Genomic DNA, 17,823 nt, shown 5'->3' on the forward strand with positions numbered 1-17,823 from the left:
ATTTTTTTGTTATCTGCAATTTATCATTTAGTTATTGCTAAAATAGATTTTACTGCTTATTAAATTAAAGATTATTAAGTGCTTTGTTAGCCTATTTGAATTTTGGTAAAATAGCCTATTAAAGCAATATGAAAGCTTAGTATTGTGATAAACTTCTAGAATTTATACTCTAAATTGTACATATTAGTATCATTTGCTGTTAAAAGTGTCACGAGATACTATGATAAGATTAAAGCCCAAGGTGTTTACCGCCTTGAAGTGCCTTGGAAGAAAAATCTGCTACTTTTCAAGTTCTGGTGACGTTGAACTATGTAAAAACAGCAACTTTTTCTACTTGGATGCTTGGTGATACATGACAGTCTATCAAACAATCAACAAAGATGCGGTTTCGTGATAATTACGTGATTATCACTCCAGGCCTACCACTCATCAATGACAGATCTCACACAGTAAAATTCGTCATTTTTTGCAATAATTCAACGTCTGCAGACGTTAAATCATTGTAAAAATGACGAATTTTTATTGACTGGGCAACAACCAAACGCTTATCTGAAAAATCTTCAAAATTCTAATTTCCGCAAGTTTTCTCGCTACTCGTAGCCACAGTTCTATCTGACGTCATAATAAAGGAACTTTCTTATCTCTTTTGCATTCCTAGTTTTGTGTTTACGTCTATTTCAGAAAACTTGTATTTTTTCGTTTTTTCTTCACCTTGTCGAAATTTTTCTGCACAACGTCAAATTGAAGACTTAACTTTCAACGAGTTGAGCTTGCGCTGCTCAGTTGTTAACTTTTAAAACCCACCAACTAACCTTTGTTGGGTTTTTCAGTGCAAGATTATATGGCAATTTGCTGCAAGCTTCTTCGATTTGGCATAACGCTTTTGCATTGCTTCAGATAAAAGCCAACTGAATAAATAACGAAACTACAAAGTAGCATTACTGTCTGGCTTCAAAACTGATAAGAATAGCATTCACTTCCAAAAACCTCTATTTTCTTCTTAATCTTGATCTGCAAGTATCCGGTATATACCAATGTAATATGAACCTTCATTGGTACGTGTGATTTTAACTCGCATAACATTTTAAGCCGCAGGTGTCCTCTTGTTTTGGTCAACTACACAATTTTCCCAGTCGATTGAGGTCAATCATGAAGGTTTTAATATAATATTTTTAATTTCTTGTGGTTTACTTTTTCCATGCCAGGACTGGGTGGCATGGAGAAATGCCATCAGAAAAGATGGACATTTGTTGGCGTCCAACACTCGCAATACGGGGAACAAACAAGAGACGTTAAATCGTATAGATATATACTTTATTTATTTATTTTTTTATTCAATCTCTTTTAGTGCTTAGCTTGTAAGATTTGATTTATTTAGGCTATTGCTAAAATTATGCTTATCGGCATTTTAAGATTTGATTTTAACCCCTGCGTAGAAATTTTATGAGGTTATTACTGTGTAGCCTATCTACTATTGTTCAAAATTGCACTTGAAATGGCCTGCGTTTGTATTGTAGCCTAACTAAAATATTTTGGGTGCAAAAATTAGTTAGACTTGTTTTGAAACCTGTTTTGTCGTGCACATACGTATTAACTGTTGTGCAATGCGTAGATACATTTTTTAGAAGTATTTAAATTTTCAATTGATTAAAAAGCTACTTTCCCAATTACCACGCAACTAAATGCAGACGTATTTTGTCGTATAGCGTTCCATTGGTTACCTTATGCTACTGTATAGCCTACTTCTTACGTTTCAAGCCGTCATACTGAAGCTTAACACTGCCAACAGTAGATCAATCATCCCGATCCCTGCCTTACTTCCGATGTCGGACTAACATAAAAAACAACTTATGCATTAACTACCTTGGCTATTTTGTTGTAGATTAAGTCCTGTCTCAGTTATAAATGCTAGTCTAACAAATAGTTACGAAGTTGAAAAAATGCTTTTGTTGAAAAAGCAACTTTTGAAGTGGAAAGCGCTTGGCTCATTTTGTTGCAACGTTTTGCGAACGCTAGCTTGCAATCTGTCACATGACCACTTTCCACCGAATAGTAAAATACTTCAACAAATTACTTGAGCAAAACTTAGTAAACTTTCAGCTATCTGAGTGCTTGAAGCATAAGACTGCCATGTTGTGAAGTCGCTGAGGAGATAAAATCTTTATATTGTAAATTCTAGACTCGTTTTTCTTTTCAGTTATCATTCGATTTGAAGCTTAGTAACTTTTGCCGGTGCCTTGTTGTAAGTAAAAACACTAGTTTGAGATAACCATCAGCAGTGAACGCTTTGTTTCTTGCCGTAAGACTGGCTAAGTACAATGGAGTGGTGTGTGATACTAGATGAAGCCTACTAAAGCAGCCGCACCTTGTTCTTGACAATCATGTTCACTTGTTTGCATGTGTTGGTAATGCATGATTGAACCAGAGCCGGATTTAGCTGATTGGGGGCCCGGGGCACTTTTAGATCGGGGGCCCCCCGTGCAAAAAATCTTTTTGCGCCTAAGGCGCGAAAAACCACCTTTACGTCCACAGTAGCATTAATCCAGCACTGCACAGCATTTTGCAGAAACGTCAAAGGCTGAAAGAAAAAAAATTAACACAAAATCACATTTTTTCCACGTAGGGGGGCCCTTCAGAAGTCGGGGGGCCCGGGGCACCTGCCCCCTCTGCCCCCCCCTAAATCCGGGCCAGGATTGAACGTACGGTAGCCTATCACCATAGATATATCTATGCTATCACTAAACCGTAAAATGAACCACTTAACAGTATTTTTCAGTATCAGGTCTACTGTATAGTAATTGAGCGGTATAAGGGGGTGTGCAGTACAGTAAATGCTGCAACAAATATTGATAACTTATGATTAAAAGCCAAATAGCATAAACAGGCTACTTTTTACTGTGTCTCTGCAAAAGTTTGCAGCTTTTAGGCTATGAGAAAGGAATAGTTTCATGACAAAAATTCTATGGGAAAGTAATCTGTTGGCAGAAAGGTCACAAAACAAATATGTGATGTGATAAGTTGCGGCGGCATGAACTTTAATTTAGCCGGCACCATAACAAACGTTGTGGGAACCTATCCTGCAATTCTTTTTCGACACGGCGAAGCGTAAAATGATGTCAAATTTTTCATGATCACGTGACAATGGTATAGTAATGGCATTGTTCACTTGAATGAACAGGGTCATTATGACTTTGCAAGAGGTTCAAAGGTTTCTGGTTAAAGGTCAATATATTTAGGCGCACTGGGGCTGCAGCAATGATATCTGGTGTTAAGTGTTGGGAAATGCACAACATGTGCCTACACGCACCTGTAGATAAACAGTGAGTGGGTATCTACACTTCATATGACAATCTATAAAGGGCTTATTAAAATCGTTATAGAGAGTTGCATTAAATAGAGAAAAAAAAACAGCAAAAAATGATATCAGTATTTAAACAACCCTTAAAAAAATAAAAATAAATTTAAACGCTGGAATAAAATATGGGCAGCCAATGCAAGCAAGTTTATTATATGGAAATTACTGTGAAAATATGTTTCGATATTTTTTTAGTAACCTAAAGCATAACCCATTTTTTTGGAATTTTTTTTATTTCAGCTGATGATGTTTTCGAATTAGCAAAACATAGCTAAAAAAAAGTTTTTGTAGCCACGTAACCAATACATCGAAAATGTTTACGCTAATATATTACAGTATGTCATCATAAAGAAAGTTTATTTAAGCGACATAGGTTATTGTATTAAATTTCCGAAGAGTGTCGCAGAACAGCGATCTTTGTGTAGTTGCAATTTGTGGCGTATCACGTCTTTCACATTGGCTAAACTAAACTGATACAAATGAACTAATTAAGATGAATTTTTGTTGATAACGTTTTTGAAGGCTTACTGTAGATAATTGTGATCGGGGTTGCATATTGTCTATGTTAAATATCCAACTAGGGTTTTTTACGTTTGTTACTAGGCCAAACTACCAGTCATAGTTTGGCGTAAACTAAGAAATAGCCGGTAGCTTCCGACTCTGGCCTGCTTTAGGAAACTATATTTTTTACTCAGCCTAAACTGAGGAATACCCAAATGACCTAACTTTACAAAATACGTTTGTAATCCGATTTTAGCGTGGAATACAATATGTCTGCAATCTGCGTGCTGTAGCCTACTCAAAAAGTTGAAATTGCGAGGCTTGGGAGTAATGCCAATAACATCTCTACAATCGGATACTCGTCTAAACCAGTTCAAGCCTGAAACAGTGAATTTACTTATCAGCATTGAGACAAAAAAACTCAAATTGCACACACACTAATTTGAATAAAAGCTTTCTAAAAAATTACGGCTTTGCCTATCGTACTGTAACTTCGTACGCTTGGTTTGGGCGTATCAGCTGCACAAAGAACAAGGCGGTATGTTTTGGAATTCATGCTAGAGCGATACTCGGTGACCGAGAAAGTCAATGTAAGGAAAATATCTTTCAACGGTGCATTGGGTCTTGGTCTTGTAAACACTGATAATTTTTTGGTGCTCAGTTGTTGCTTGATAAGCAGCCCAAACTCGTTGGGAATGTTTACAGTGAACTGCCAAAAACAAAATACAGTTTTCAAGTAGGCTACTTTCGGCTGAGGGATAAGATGAAGCATCAACTTCAAAAATAATTCGGCAAATAAAAATAATTCTTGCAAGTTCAATGAGAAAGTGAAGACTCCAAACATTCCAAGGCATTTTTTATTAGAAAATGATCATCTGCTAAACTTAATAGAAATAGAGAAAACAAAATCACTCGCAATTGTCATACATAAAATACGACGATGAACATCGTACGCATCATCATACTCAACTGTTTTTTTCACGTTCTCGCCGACGCAATGCTACAAACCTAAATAGCTTTCAGGTGCGAGAGAATTGATTCGCCAGAAAGCTTTTCCAGACAGCAAAATCCATCGTTTCAACATTTATTCAACGTCTGCAGACGTTGAATAAATGTAAAAACGATGGATTTTGCTGCATTGGTAGCGACTAAATGTGTCATGAAATAAACTTTGCATAAATTTCGTGTATGGCTGGTGATGAAATCAAGTACAATATGAGTTGTTGAAAACAAAACTTAAATTAATACGTGAGCAATAAACACCACAGTGAAATAAAATCAACAATACAGTGATAAACGTATAAAATTGGTTTTAATGCAGAATTCAAATTACGGGCATTACATTCACGGGTCAGAAAATGTTTCGGAAACTGGACTGTCTTTGACACATTTGCCAGTCTATGGGTGTAGCGTTTACGTTTTGTGCTTTGAACTTATTCCCCAGATGCACCAAACCTTCCAAGATTTTGCTTCTTGAAAAAATCCACATGACAAACTTGTTAATGCAACTCAACAAAACGATAAGAGTGAGAGCATATTTTGCCTGGATTTAGTTTTTAAACGTTAAGAACGTTTTTAAAGAACCTTATCAATGCATGTAGCTTATATCCTATAAGACGTTGTCTGCATTTTTCAGATAGTGCAAGATTTCATTCTGTGGCTCTCCCCTTAAGCTTTTAAGTGTAGCTGTTTGGCAAAAATATTGCTGCAAAAATGCGACCAAGTCCATGTTCAGAAACGAGAGCTTTCGCAAACAAGTGTGTTCATTTTGAAATCAACTTAAAAAACAATTTGTTCCAGACCATGCATAGATTTTCACAAGTAAAAAGGCTATATATCACGAGTGTTTCATTAATGCATTTTTCTGTTTAAAACGAAAGATGCAATGTTGTTTCCCGCATTGCGATTGCTCAGCATGTGTTGCGACTCAACCACGCAACTTAGCGGTGGTTTCTTCACGATTTAACTACCGTATGGTGTTTTGTTATTTCTTCAGCACGAATTCCTTTGTTCTGAGACTTTGTTCTGCCGCTGTTTACGGAGCTTGCCACCTCGTGGTAGCACTGCAAAAGCAATAATAATTATATCAGCAATTATGATAATAATATAGAGATGAATCCAGAGTACAACTTAAACACAGTCGTTTCCATATAACTCTAGAATCTCTACTCCAATTGTTTTCCTTCAATGCTGAATGGAAAACAGCTAAATTCTTATAAGGTTTTGGCGTAACCAGACGAGGAATCCACCCATGATCCAGTGGGGTATCCACCCATGACCAGGTAAGGTATCGATACCATGACCCATAAACTGGAGCACTATCCACTAGGCCAACTATCAACTGGATACAATGCACTTTTCACTTGATTGTCAGTGACACCAGCAATAGTGACGTAAGAACGCTATCATGATCCAAAATCGGTTTTATCCTACTCTCTCATTCTCATTGGGTGTCGGCTGTCGGGTCAAAACATGGCATGATCCAGGTGATTTGCGTCATCAAGTTGTGAGAGCGATAAGATCGAAAGGTCGTTGGTTCCAAATTTGACTTACAAAAACACCATTACTAAATATTATGCAAAAACACAGAATAAAGCACAATTCACCTTAAAAAAATTAAAAAGCGTTAAAAAAGGTCCTTTTTTTAAGCAAACCATTGCATTTTTATACTTACTTTTAAGCAAAATGGTAAAGCGTTCAATTCATAAATATTTTCGTTGGTTTCTGGCGATTTTCGACATTTCTAGAAAAGTTTGCGTTAGAAAAGAAAACACATTAGAAACTTGTAGACACAACATTTTACTCTTAAAATAACCCCATTCCGTCCACTGCTTAGCTTTGCAGTTACATGAATAAATGACATCAAGAATTACAACATAACTACAATCTACAGAAGAAAAAAACACATCGGTTCGACATATACTGTATGCTCGTGGCAATGCACTTCATCATTAGCTTGAATGTGTTTTGATTTACTGGCTGCAACTATCACTTTATCAGAATCTTCATCACCAGATAAAAATGTAGAAAGAATTAGTTAAACATGTATCTAAAGAATCCGATGTTAAAACTTCGATTAAGTCTGTGGGCAATCTCAGACAGCAATACCCGTCGTTTTTACACTGATTCAATGTCTGCAGACGTTGAATCAATGTAAAAATGATGAATATTGCTGTCTGGGATTGAACGTACTGAACAGGAACACATCTGACTAGTTGCGTCAAATAAAACTTTTAATAAAGTTAAAGTAACTTCAATCAAGCACCTGGCACACAAAGCAGTCGGGGTGCCAGTAATTTGACATTGCTTCGATGTAAGAACCTGTTATAATGGTGTCACATCCGTGGCAAGTCCTGGCGTGCAGCGTGAAAAAATCATCTGCAAAGTAGTAATTATAAAACTGATCTATGCCATCAAAAAATTCATTATTTCTCATGATACAACATTTTTTTTTACTAATGATGCAACAGCAACATACATCGCGTGTTGGAACACAATGTTCTCTTTATCGATCCAAAGTATGTGATCCAGCAAAGCAAAATAAATTTCATTATTAACAAACAAACTGGTCTGACCACACTTTCTCACCCAAACAATATGGCATTCCGTCTTTAACTATGTAGGAATCCATCAATGGACAGTTACAATGACAGCACCTGAAAGCAAGATTTCGGATTTCACCAACGAAATTTAATAGTAACGTTTTTCGCAAACCTATTTAACAGTTTCTATTGATATACTTAGTAACCATTCTTATTATTGAAAAAAAAGATCACCTGAAATGCTTGAGGTGCCAATGTCTACCAAGTGCCTGAAACAAGAAAATTTAAACTTGAAGTAAATATATAAACTGACTGTGCAAAAAAAAACAAGACTTGAAATAATAAAAATAAACTGAATTTCACTAAAATTCGTTTCAGAATTAATTGATTAGAAACGAATGCAGATCGATAAGACCACATTGTGTAAAGCTCATTAAAATGCAATTTATTTGATTTGATTTCTAAATGAACTGACTATACATAAAATCAGTTAGTTAGTATTGCAAGACATGCAGCCGAGTAGTTTGAAGCGCTTCGTGGCTTGTTTGACACTTGTCAAAAGATATTGCTTGATTTTTGACAAGACCGATACTTTTATAGCGTTTTTGATAAAACATTTAAAAATTTTAAGTGTACTAATGTACAAACAAAAAACGATGCAGTGATATCTTATTTGATAAAAAAAATTGCTTGTGTAACCTACTGCAACGATCAAAAAGTTGCAGAAAACGATTTGAACTTTGTTTCTCGATTCACTTGGGTGCGTCGAGATGTTCAGCTGCGTTAGAAAATGAATAAACCCAAAGTTCCAAAATCTAAGTTTTGTTTACCTATGCACGCTAATATCGCTCACAGGTATAGTGTTTAATCTCAAAGTTGCAAGTTGCATTGCAGACTTACTTACCTTTATGTATCCTTGGTCGGGCCTTATCCTGTCACCACAGTTGCTACATGACGTTCCGAACCATTTCGAGCGCTCGCTAAGGGCAGTCGGCAATAACTAGGAATGTTTAGAAGATTAGACACTTTTTGCTACAAGTAAGTTGTTTAATTGAATGGACAGTAAATGAAAATTACATTTGCGTGTTGTTCTTTATGCTCAGTGGTTGGAGACCGAGATTAACAGAACAGAAAAGCAAGGAAGCTCTTGGTGAAAATGCTTTGCACAAACACGATTTAACGTAATTTAATATTCACGACTATAAAACAGACACCGATTTAAGTGAGTGTACTTACAACACATTCAAATATCGATAAGCCATTTTAGAGCTACAAGGGATTGCAACCGAAGCCGTTTTATGAACCCGTAATAATGGGTCTGCTACTATTTGGTGAGTCCGATTCGGTGAGAGCCTTTTTCGGTGAGAGCCCTATTCGGTGATTTTTTTGAAATTTTTTTTGAAAATTATCGGGTACCGTAGCCTAATTATCATTGCCGCTTTTACATCGTTTTAACGTCGCTAAACGTTGAAATAAGACCCTAACCCCTATCCCTTAACCCCTACCCTTTAACCCCTATTCTTTAACCCCTACCCCTTAACCCCTAACCCTAACTCTATAACGGCAATGATAATTAGGCTACTGTACCCAATAATTTAAAAAAAAAATCACCGAATAGGGCTCTCACCGAAAAAGGCTCTCACCGAATAGGGAACTCACCGAATCGGACTCACCGAAACGGGTCATTCCGGTAATAATTGCCTTACAAGCCTCATTCACCCACCTCTATGAGACGTACTCGCTTATCGCTGCCTTCAACCTTATGCCTGCCCGTATCGTTGTGAATACAAGGAGTGAGCTGTGATCGTTGTATTTCGCTCCAAGCACTTGTGTTTACTAAGATTTGTCCACCTAAGTATTAGAAAAAGATTATTGTACTGGAAAAGTGTATTGGCACATAAACAGAGAAATAAGATGTTTAAAAAAAGAATAGCCTACTATTGCAAAGTTTTGATGTCCATTTCTAGTAGTAGCTGGAAAACTTTTCCGTTAATAAAAACAGAGAATGTGCGAAAAGTTTATTGCTTCATTGATGCTTTGGCCACCATGATATTTCTCATACTCAGAAAGAATAACGTACAAATTCATTTTCAAAAGAAAATACATTGCTTACTGCAGTAAAGATAGACATAATAGTAAAATAATGCGGATTGCCATGACATATGAAGCGTCAGCGGAGCTATATTTTTGTATACTTTATAATTTATCGGATCCGAGCGAACACTGCAGCAGCTTTTAGAAAATAAAAAGTAGATGTAGACATAAAATAATCGTTTTTCAATGGCTCTAACTTAATTGCTAGGCTTGAAAGGGACCGTGCGCACAACTCTCACACAGAGGTTGAAAAGTTTAGCAGTTGATGCTGAAATAGTGTTCAGTCCAGCTTTGATCATATCACTTCTCCTACGAAGTCAATTCGAAAGTTGGGTTTACCTTTTGCCACTCGCGCGATTCCTACAGCGATGTCGAGTTCCGGGCCACTGTATTTCGTGTTCCCAGTTGCGTATTCGTACTCTGAATAGACTTTACCCCTGCATGAAGAATGTTCATTATCGTCAAAGGTCGTCAGTATTCTTTTGTTGAAAGGTCACTAAAAGTTGAATTGCTTATTAAACAAAGTAGTTTAGTCAACCGAAGCTGAACGTATGCTTTTTTTGCACATTGTTTGTCATGGACACCTGTTAAAGTCTAATTTTGGAAATCCAGAAACTAGGCTTTGATCAGTAAGTACCACCTTTTAAAAAGAGAGATTGTGATAGATTTAGGTAAAAAAACTGTAACAAATAAGTGTTCAAAATCGAGAAAAATAGCGATTTTTGTAACAAAGCAAGGCAGAATTTTCACAATTTTTGGGAGCACCTCCCGCATTCCCTAAGCTAAGACGTGACTCATTCGAGGCTGCATGGTGCATATTCATCAATACTGTGCTTAGTTATGAACAAACAGTGAATTTCTCAATGTTTTTCAAGCTTCTCTACTGATGAAAACTACGCCTCAAACACAAATAAAAATCTTAATGACTTTCAAACCTTGTGATTCCTGTCTGTACTCTTGGCCCATTAAATATCAATGTCCTTCCAGCAAGACCTTGGGATTCCTCGACTCTCGTACAACATTGGCTTGCCAGGACCTCACCGGGCCACGTGGATTGCACAAAAGCAGACTGCATCGTTAAGCAACTAAAGCGTAAATTGTAAAGCGATATTTAAGCCGCAGCTTCAAAAAAAATTCTGCTAACTGCGTTCCGTATAGTCGCAGTTAGCTTAATAGTTGTAGTAGGTACGTAACCACAGAGGCAATCGACACTCAAAATTTTATCTTGCCTCCTCCCCTCAAAAGTGTTATAATACCAGAATGACGTTTTGCCCCCCAACAGTTGCTTTTCCACCCCTAAATTTTCTTTCTAGTTACGTCACTGAGTTGTAGCTACAGTGGAGTAGTCTACTGAGTGTGGTAGTTAAAATACAGACAAAGAAAGTAAAATTAGATAAAAACTAGCAAGAACAGCCAAGGAACGAACGTAAATAACTGAATGTATCAACCACCATCAAGTAGCAACACATCGCAAACAAATTCAATCGTGGCTCAAATAACCACTTTCGAAGACCGCTATGGTCACTTCGCAGCTTCTCGAAAAAAAAATTCTATGTTGGTATGTATTATTGTTTTCGCTTTGGTGTAATAGCGCTGCCAGAAACAAATTGAATCGTTTGTGCATACCAATTTAATGCGTCCCAAGGCTTTTGAAACACAATAAGAAATTGATCTTCGTGACAGGAAACTTCAAATCCATGAAAATCTTTCACACATCGGTAAACGATTTCTTGATAATCAGATAATAAACTGTAACAGGAATGCACATATTGTCAATATTTTATTTGTAACGTCCTTCAAGTATATGAAAAATACCGCTAGAAATACAAGTAGTCAATGATAACTGCATATTGCAATATTTCGTTGAAACACGATATCGGTAACTCACGTCAAAGGACAAGTCGACGATGCTTAGCGCTTTTCGTAAATATGTGATGATGCGTAACTTTTTACTTGCTGCGAAATTTTTTTTTTTTGATTGATAGAATCTTTATCCTCGGACTGGGAAAGCTTCTTGCAGAGCTTAATCCTGGCAGTTTCGCATACGTGTAGAGGCTTTGAATCACTGACGCAGGCCCGGTCGCAACATTCCAAAAGGTACCATTAAAAAACCCCCCTTGCGAAAAAAGAAAAACGCAAATCATAGTTAAATTAAGTCATTCATTTTCCATCGGCTGACTTGGCGCAGAGGGTTAGGGTGGTGATAGGCTAGTCATTTCATTGACGTGGGTTTGATTCCCACCACTGCTATTGCTCTTTTTTCTTCTGTAATTACCAAACAAACTTAAAAGGGGATTTTTTAATGGTACCTTTTGGAAAGTTGCGGCCCGGTCACCGAGATTGACAGAGTGAAGTTTCCGATTGTTGAAGTCTTGTTGCCGGGGAATTATTCCATCCATTAGATGCCGCTGAATGGAGAGCAGTCCTTAACGTGCGTTGCTCAAGCGCACGCCCTGAGAGTCGAACCAGGGCCGCTTGATCTTGAAGCTTCTTCGTTCCAGAAGTGACGGGCTAACCAATTGAGCTATTGGGGCGGACTTGGGAAATTTTAATGGTGTATTGTCTGGTGGCAGTTAGCTGAGCAAGATTATTAGCAGGCGTTTCATAATATTTTCTCCACCATTCAATGCCTCTCGTCATTACGAACAGTTTATCAATAAAAAAACATTTCTGCACTACTAAAATAAAATCTAAAAAACATTACCCGGCCACTGTAGGCGCCGCACACTTTTGCCAAAGTTCCTCTAAACCACTCATCCGTATCGATACCACTGTGATGACACCGCTTGGTCCTCTCCCTTTTGTTACCAGCGGCGAAAGCACAATCTACAAACACCGCTTTTTATACATAGCATAACAATACATTCATTTTTCTGCATTACTGGAAATGAACTGTCATCATTCAGTTGCAAAATGGCATACAATAACAGCTCACTACGACGCTTTGTTCGCTGGATAACTGAAATATCTGCACGTCAGAAAGTCGACTATGGAGAATAAATGACCCATTGAGATAACGTTTATCATTTTGCAGATTTTGAGAACTACATTATTACTGATTATGATACGCGATCATAATGGTAGTGTGATCTCAAGTCTGGGTCGGTCGACACACAACCCTTAGGCCTACCTTATTTAAGCAACTTTTAAGTAACATCTAAAAGATGATCAAAGCAGATCATCTTTTAGATGTTACTTTTTACATTGATTCAACGTCTGTAGACGCTTTACATTGATTCAACGTCTACAGATAACGTAAGCGACTGTTTTGCTGTCTGGGTACTTACTTTAGCACTGAGTGTACCCTGCAGTATTAATGCTGTCGTACAAACCACAGTTAAAGAACAAGCAACATAAATAGAATTACCCTAGTTTCAGGTGGAAGATTACTGCCGGACGATGAAACATTCATCACTTTTTCTTTAGGAAAGTTTTCCTGATCACCATTCAGTACGCTGTTATATAAATATATACATCATGAAAGGTCATAAACTTGATAGAAAAACTAACTTTGTAAATTAAAAACCTTGAAACTTTCTTCAATAAGAAATCATAAAGACGCATTTGAATACGACAATGTCATTTAGAGGATGGCACAATGTATCTCAACGCAAACAGAGTGCAGAAAGATAAGTACACAACTTTATTTGCCAATCAGGTAACACAATAAACATGGCGTTTCTTGATGACGTTGCACATGAATCAGTTTGTGCATTCGATTGGTTGCACTGCACCATTGCAATGATTTAAAAACTATGTTAACTCATTATAGAAATCCCATCTCACAATCGTAGGAGCTGTTCCTTCTGCAATATTACGCACGTGGTCTGCTTGAGCATTGAAATATCAGAGACTATCAGACTGGTCTAAAAAGCAGTATTTACTTTCACAGATTTTCCTGAATTGCACCGAGGCATCAACTTACAAATAAAAAACACTACACAGGTAGCCTACCAAAAACTAGCACTATAAAGTCAACTCTTCATAGGCTTACATTTATGCTTTATGTAAAATCTCTTAAAAAATAGAGGCTATGGAAAGTTGTTTGAATTACCCGTTTCTTCCTGTCATGATTAAAATTTGAGTTTTCTTCACTGCATTCTCACTGCACCAATAAAAGATTACTCCATAAAGAGACTGTTGTCCTTGAAACAGCACAGCCGTTGGTAAGCAAATAAACAGACACAATGGCACATTTCTCACTAGATTACAAGCCTTAACATCCTAAATTAAGTAACAAAAATGACTATAGAAAGAGTCACATTCTCAATTAGCTCCGTTTCGGCTGAATAGCAGTGAAAGCTGAGATCAGAATCCTTTTTTGTGTACAATGTCACTCTAGGCTTGATTAAATCAGCAAAGAAACGGAATGGTGATGAAGGTATACTCTAAGGAAAATTGATCTTATGATTTACCTCAAGTCACAATGAAAAGAACGTAGCATGATAAATTCTATTGAAGATGCTGTGGGCATCATTCAACTTTACTGTACTGCAATGTGAGACCAATTCATCAACAGTACACAACCTGTTAAAACCTTTATTCAGAGCTTACAAACTTTGATAGCACAGTTAATGCAATTTACAAAATAACACACCAATGAAATCATTCTAACTTTAATCGTATCATCTTTGTGTGGTAAAATCAATGACCTGATATATCATGTATATATTATACAGCCTTCTTCTGGATTCTCATTTCAGTTCAAGTATGAACTATTGTATTGTATAAGTTGGTTGTTGAAGTAATCAAACTATCATAGTAAGTTTGACACAACTTTTACTTGTTTATTAGAGTACAAAGTCAGTTTTTACAAAAGAACTATATATATAAGGTGTGACTGAAAAAACTTTTGATTTACAAATATAAAGTTCAAATTTTTGTAAATGCCTTGATTAGTTGAAGTAAATTGCCTTTAAAAAAAAAAATCTTGAATTTGTCATGCTTTGTTTTACTGTTTTAATGCCAAAAAGAACCATGCACACAGTTTTTCAAAACTTTGTCAACACCCACACTTTATATGTACAACGTACATGATAAGCAAGATATTTAAAGAATAGTATTTAAAATCTACAATTGAAATCTGAGGAAGAATAGTATTTGTCCTTCCATCAATCCCAGACCCTTAAGCAGTAATCTTCAATTGTAATCTCTGTCTAATCAAACCCTAAGCTTCAAAAACTATGACACTGTGTAGGCGGATTACTATTAACTGTGCCGCTACATATTCAGTTAGTAATAATCCGCTCATACAGAGCTGTAGTTAGTACATCGAGATCCTGGGAATGATAGGGGTGGACTGGTGGAGATGATGCTGTTTTAACTAGAGCTCTGTATGAAAGGATTACTACTAACTGTGCCGCTACAATACATACCCTACACAGTTAGTCAGTTGATTTAATAAAATCATCAAATCTGGATATCCACATATTTTATTGCAAAATATTTTAAATATAAAAGTCATGCCCGATCATCTGTTAAAAATGTGGTTGAAAGTATTTTGCAACATATGGGACAAAAGGAGTCATCTGCACTCTGTACATATTAAAACATTATAATGAAACATTGAAAGTTGCACACTAAATTTCAAACAATACTTATAATATAGATATATGGTTTAAAATATGTTATGATAAATGGTTATGGTTTCAATGTATGCACTTTACAAATAAAGCATGATTTTATAACTACAGTGGAGAAGCATTTAGAGATTTTATTCGGTTTGTGCAATCTCTGAAATATTTTTAGTCATCAGGAGGACTTAAAAGTCAAAGAAATATATCTCGTCAGCATAGAAAAATCTGGAGTTTGTCTTACTAAAAATACATTTGACCAAAAACAACTCAGTTAAGAGCTTGATTTTGTGCACAAAGAATAGAACAGTGGCAGCTGAATTTGGTGACATTTTGATGTTTCGTTGCCATCCTTGTTGTCATCATCATAATCCATCGTCGGTTTGTTCCCCACTAGTGGGGGTGGCCGATTGTTTCCACGCAGCAATTGTTTTAATCCCTTTTCTCCATTTCACTCTGTCCCTTGCTTCTTCCTCCTTCAGTCCGACTTTTTTAAATTCATCCTTCACTTGTTGTTTCCATGTTCTTCTTGGACGACCGCGTTTCCACTTCCCATCCACCTTTAGATCTAGTGCCTTTCTAAGAAAACTTCCTTTCTCCCTCCTTATCACATGTCCATACCATCTTACTCCATTTGCCCTTGCCAGTTGGTCTATGGTCTCTCTCATCTCTAGCATATCCAACAATTCTTGTTGTGCAAATTAATATTAACATTTATTGTATATTTTGTTTATTCGCAAACATAACAAAATAAGCTGAACAATTCACAGACAACAGCACTTCAAACACAACGGAACATCACTCTGTTAATGTTGATAACCGGCCTGCATCAGTGGTTCAAAACCTCTACAAATATGCAAAACTGCCATAATTAAAGCTTTCTCAATCCGAGGCAAAAGATTACCTTATCCAATCAATTGAATGGGCTAGTGTATGACTTGTACAACTTTTTCAGCTATCAAGATGGTTTCACTTTAAAATTAATCAAAGACTACACTTTTCAAGACTGAAAGTGCAAACATTATATAGCCTACTATAACAGTTCTTAAGTGGTCTTTAAAATGGAGCCAAATTGTGCATATTCTTCTGGTTTTTCAGTCAGAAATGAACTACTTATGGAATTTATGCTAATATATTTTTTCTTAATAACAAAATTACATAGGCCTACAGCTATAGACCTATAAGTAGGCTATAGGCTATAGGCCTACCACTTATAGGCCTACAGCTAGGCCTATAAGTGGTTAAAAAATGCATATTTTAACTTTTAGCTGCAATTCTTTTATCTAAGGTCAAATATAAAACATGCTTAAAAAGAAATGAAACAAAGTAGTTCAACATTTATTCATAATAATTTTTTTGTTATCAATCAACAACCTGAGCTTTCATTGTACCAACACACTGCTTTGGCATAAAAAAAATCTTATTTAACTTGCCTATTCATTAGCTTAGTACCGGTACCATAGTCTACAACACTGCTAGACTAAACTCAGTTGCAGAGTAAGCCTCCCTGTGAAAGCTAATAAACCATCTGGAAGGTGTTTGATCAATAGGCTAGAACCATGCTAGAAAATAACTTTTTTCTCACACTTTGCAAGTGTAGGCTAAGCTGTTTTTTGCCAAATACTCTTGCCTTAGCCAGTGCAATAACATAAACTATGCTTAAGTATTATATGATATACTTTGACAACTGAAGCCATCAAACAGTGCTGTGATACATGACAAGCTATATCAAGAAAGCTACACATAGCTCCAGTACTAGATCTTAACTGTTGCACTCACACTGAGAGTAGCCTACACTGGGTATGCCTTAGCAATCAATGATGGAAGAAAGATTTTGGGCTAAATTATCTCTTTCAACACACTAACACAGGATAAAGCTTCATAGCAGCCTCCTTTCTCCACATTTCCACTCACCCATAAACTTTTCAATGAAAAATGTGATTCATCAATGAAAAGGAAAACAATAGATTAGCGTGTGTAGCATTGTTTGTCACAAAACAAAACGTAAAATGCTGAGAACAAAACGTTCCCATTATTATGTTGCTTTATTGTTGTAAAAATATTGTTAACAGCAAAACATGCTGGTAGAGATATTGTGCAGATAAATTGCTGCAAAAATTGGTATCCACGACACCTCACCACTTCATCAAAGCAGGTAGACATCCTTGAAAGAAGACAGACATTCCTATGAAGACTGAACCTGCACTTGTGTTTACGTTTGACTTTATTTGTATTGCTACAAATATTCAAAATTATAGCCTATTACCTTCACCACGCCAAAATGTAGAAGTGTGTGTTGCCATGGCTGCGGTTTATCGCATTTCGAGTGTGTTGTGTCCATGGAAAGTTGTGCCAACTGCCAAAAAAAAAACATAAGAATTGTAATCTTTGTCAGTGAAATGGTTTCTTAGATATTTGCTACTCATTTCTTTTCACAAAATTTTTGGCCTTCACCGGAAATCTTTACATTGTTTTTTTTTTACTTTTCATCCACCGCATTCACTCAACCGCATCTTCAATGACAAATCATGCGCGCCATTTGTACTTATGCATTCGGGGAAACCACCGAGATTAAAACTTCATGCACTAGTTGAATTTACGTTCTGATAAAAAAAAAAAAAAAAAAGATAGAGATCAGCTAGGAATGATAGCCAGAGGTGCAGCAAGCACATCGTTTTGGGGGGGGGAGGGAATAAGTATTTTTGCACATGTGATTAATCCAGGCCAGTGATGGGCATTATCGGCGATAATTTACCGG

At 36.5% G+C, this 17,823-nt stretch overlaps 1 protein-coding gene across 1 annotated transcript; it reads right to left on the reverse strand.

The window, feature by feature from the left end:
• Nucleotides 1-4,705: 4,705 nt before the first annotated feature.
• Nucleotides 4,706-13,733, reverse strand: LOC145785615 (uncharacterized). The gene is made up of 13 exons (XM_082597291.1): nt 13,547-13,733; nt 12,860-12,947; nt 12,197-12,318; nt 11,119-11,241; nt 10,428-10,577; nt 9,832-9,929; nt 9,122-9,249; nt 8,303-8,398; nt 7,633-7,667; nt 7,445-7,512; nt 7,122-7,234; nt 6,531-6,599; nt 4,706-5,919 (listed from the first exon to the last, which is right to left on the reverse strand). The coding sequence occupies exons 1-13, from the start codon at nt 13,561-13,563 to the stop codon at nt 5,812-5,814; spliced, it is 1,215 nt and encodes a 404-aa protein (XP_082453417.1). The 5' UTR covers nt 13,564-13,733; the 3' UTR covers nt 4,706-5,811.
• Nucleotides 13,734-17,823: the final 4,090 nt, after the last annotated feature.

Source organism: Aplidium turbinatum, chromosome 16 (genome assembly GCF_918807975.1).
Source record: "Aplidium turbinatum chromosome 16, kaAplTurb1.1, whole genome shotgun sequence".
Classification (NCBI taxonomy): domain Eukaryota; kingdom Metazoa; phylum Chordata; class Ascidiacea; order Aplousobranchia; family Polyclinidae; genus Aplidium; species Aplidium turbinatum.

What these genes read in the sequence shown, in the direction of transcription:
- LOC145785615 (XM_082597291.1), bottom strand. An exon ending in GTACAGACAGGAATCACAAG is followed by an intron (nt 9,930 to 10,427) that starts GTTTGAAAGTCA and finishes TTCTTCATGCAG; the next exon opens with GGGTAAAGTCTATTCAGAGT. An exon ending in TGGCACCTCAAGCATTTCAG is followed by an intron (nt 7,513 to 7,632) that starts GTGATCTTTTTT and finishes TCTTGCTTTCAG; the next exon opens with GTGCTGTCATTGTAACTGTC.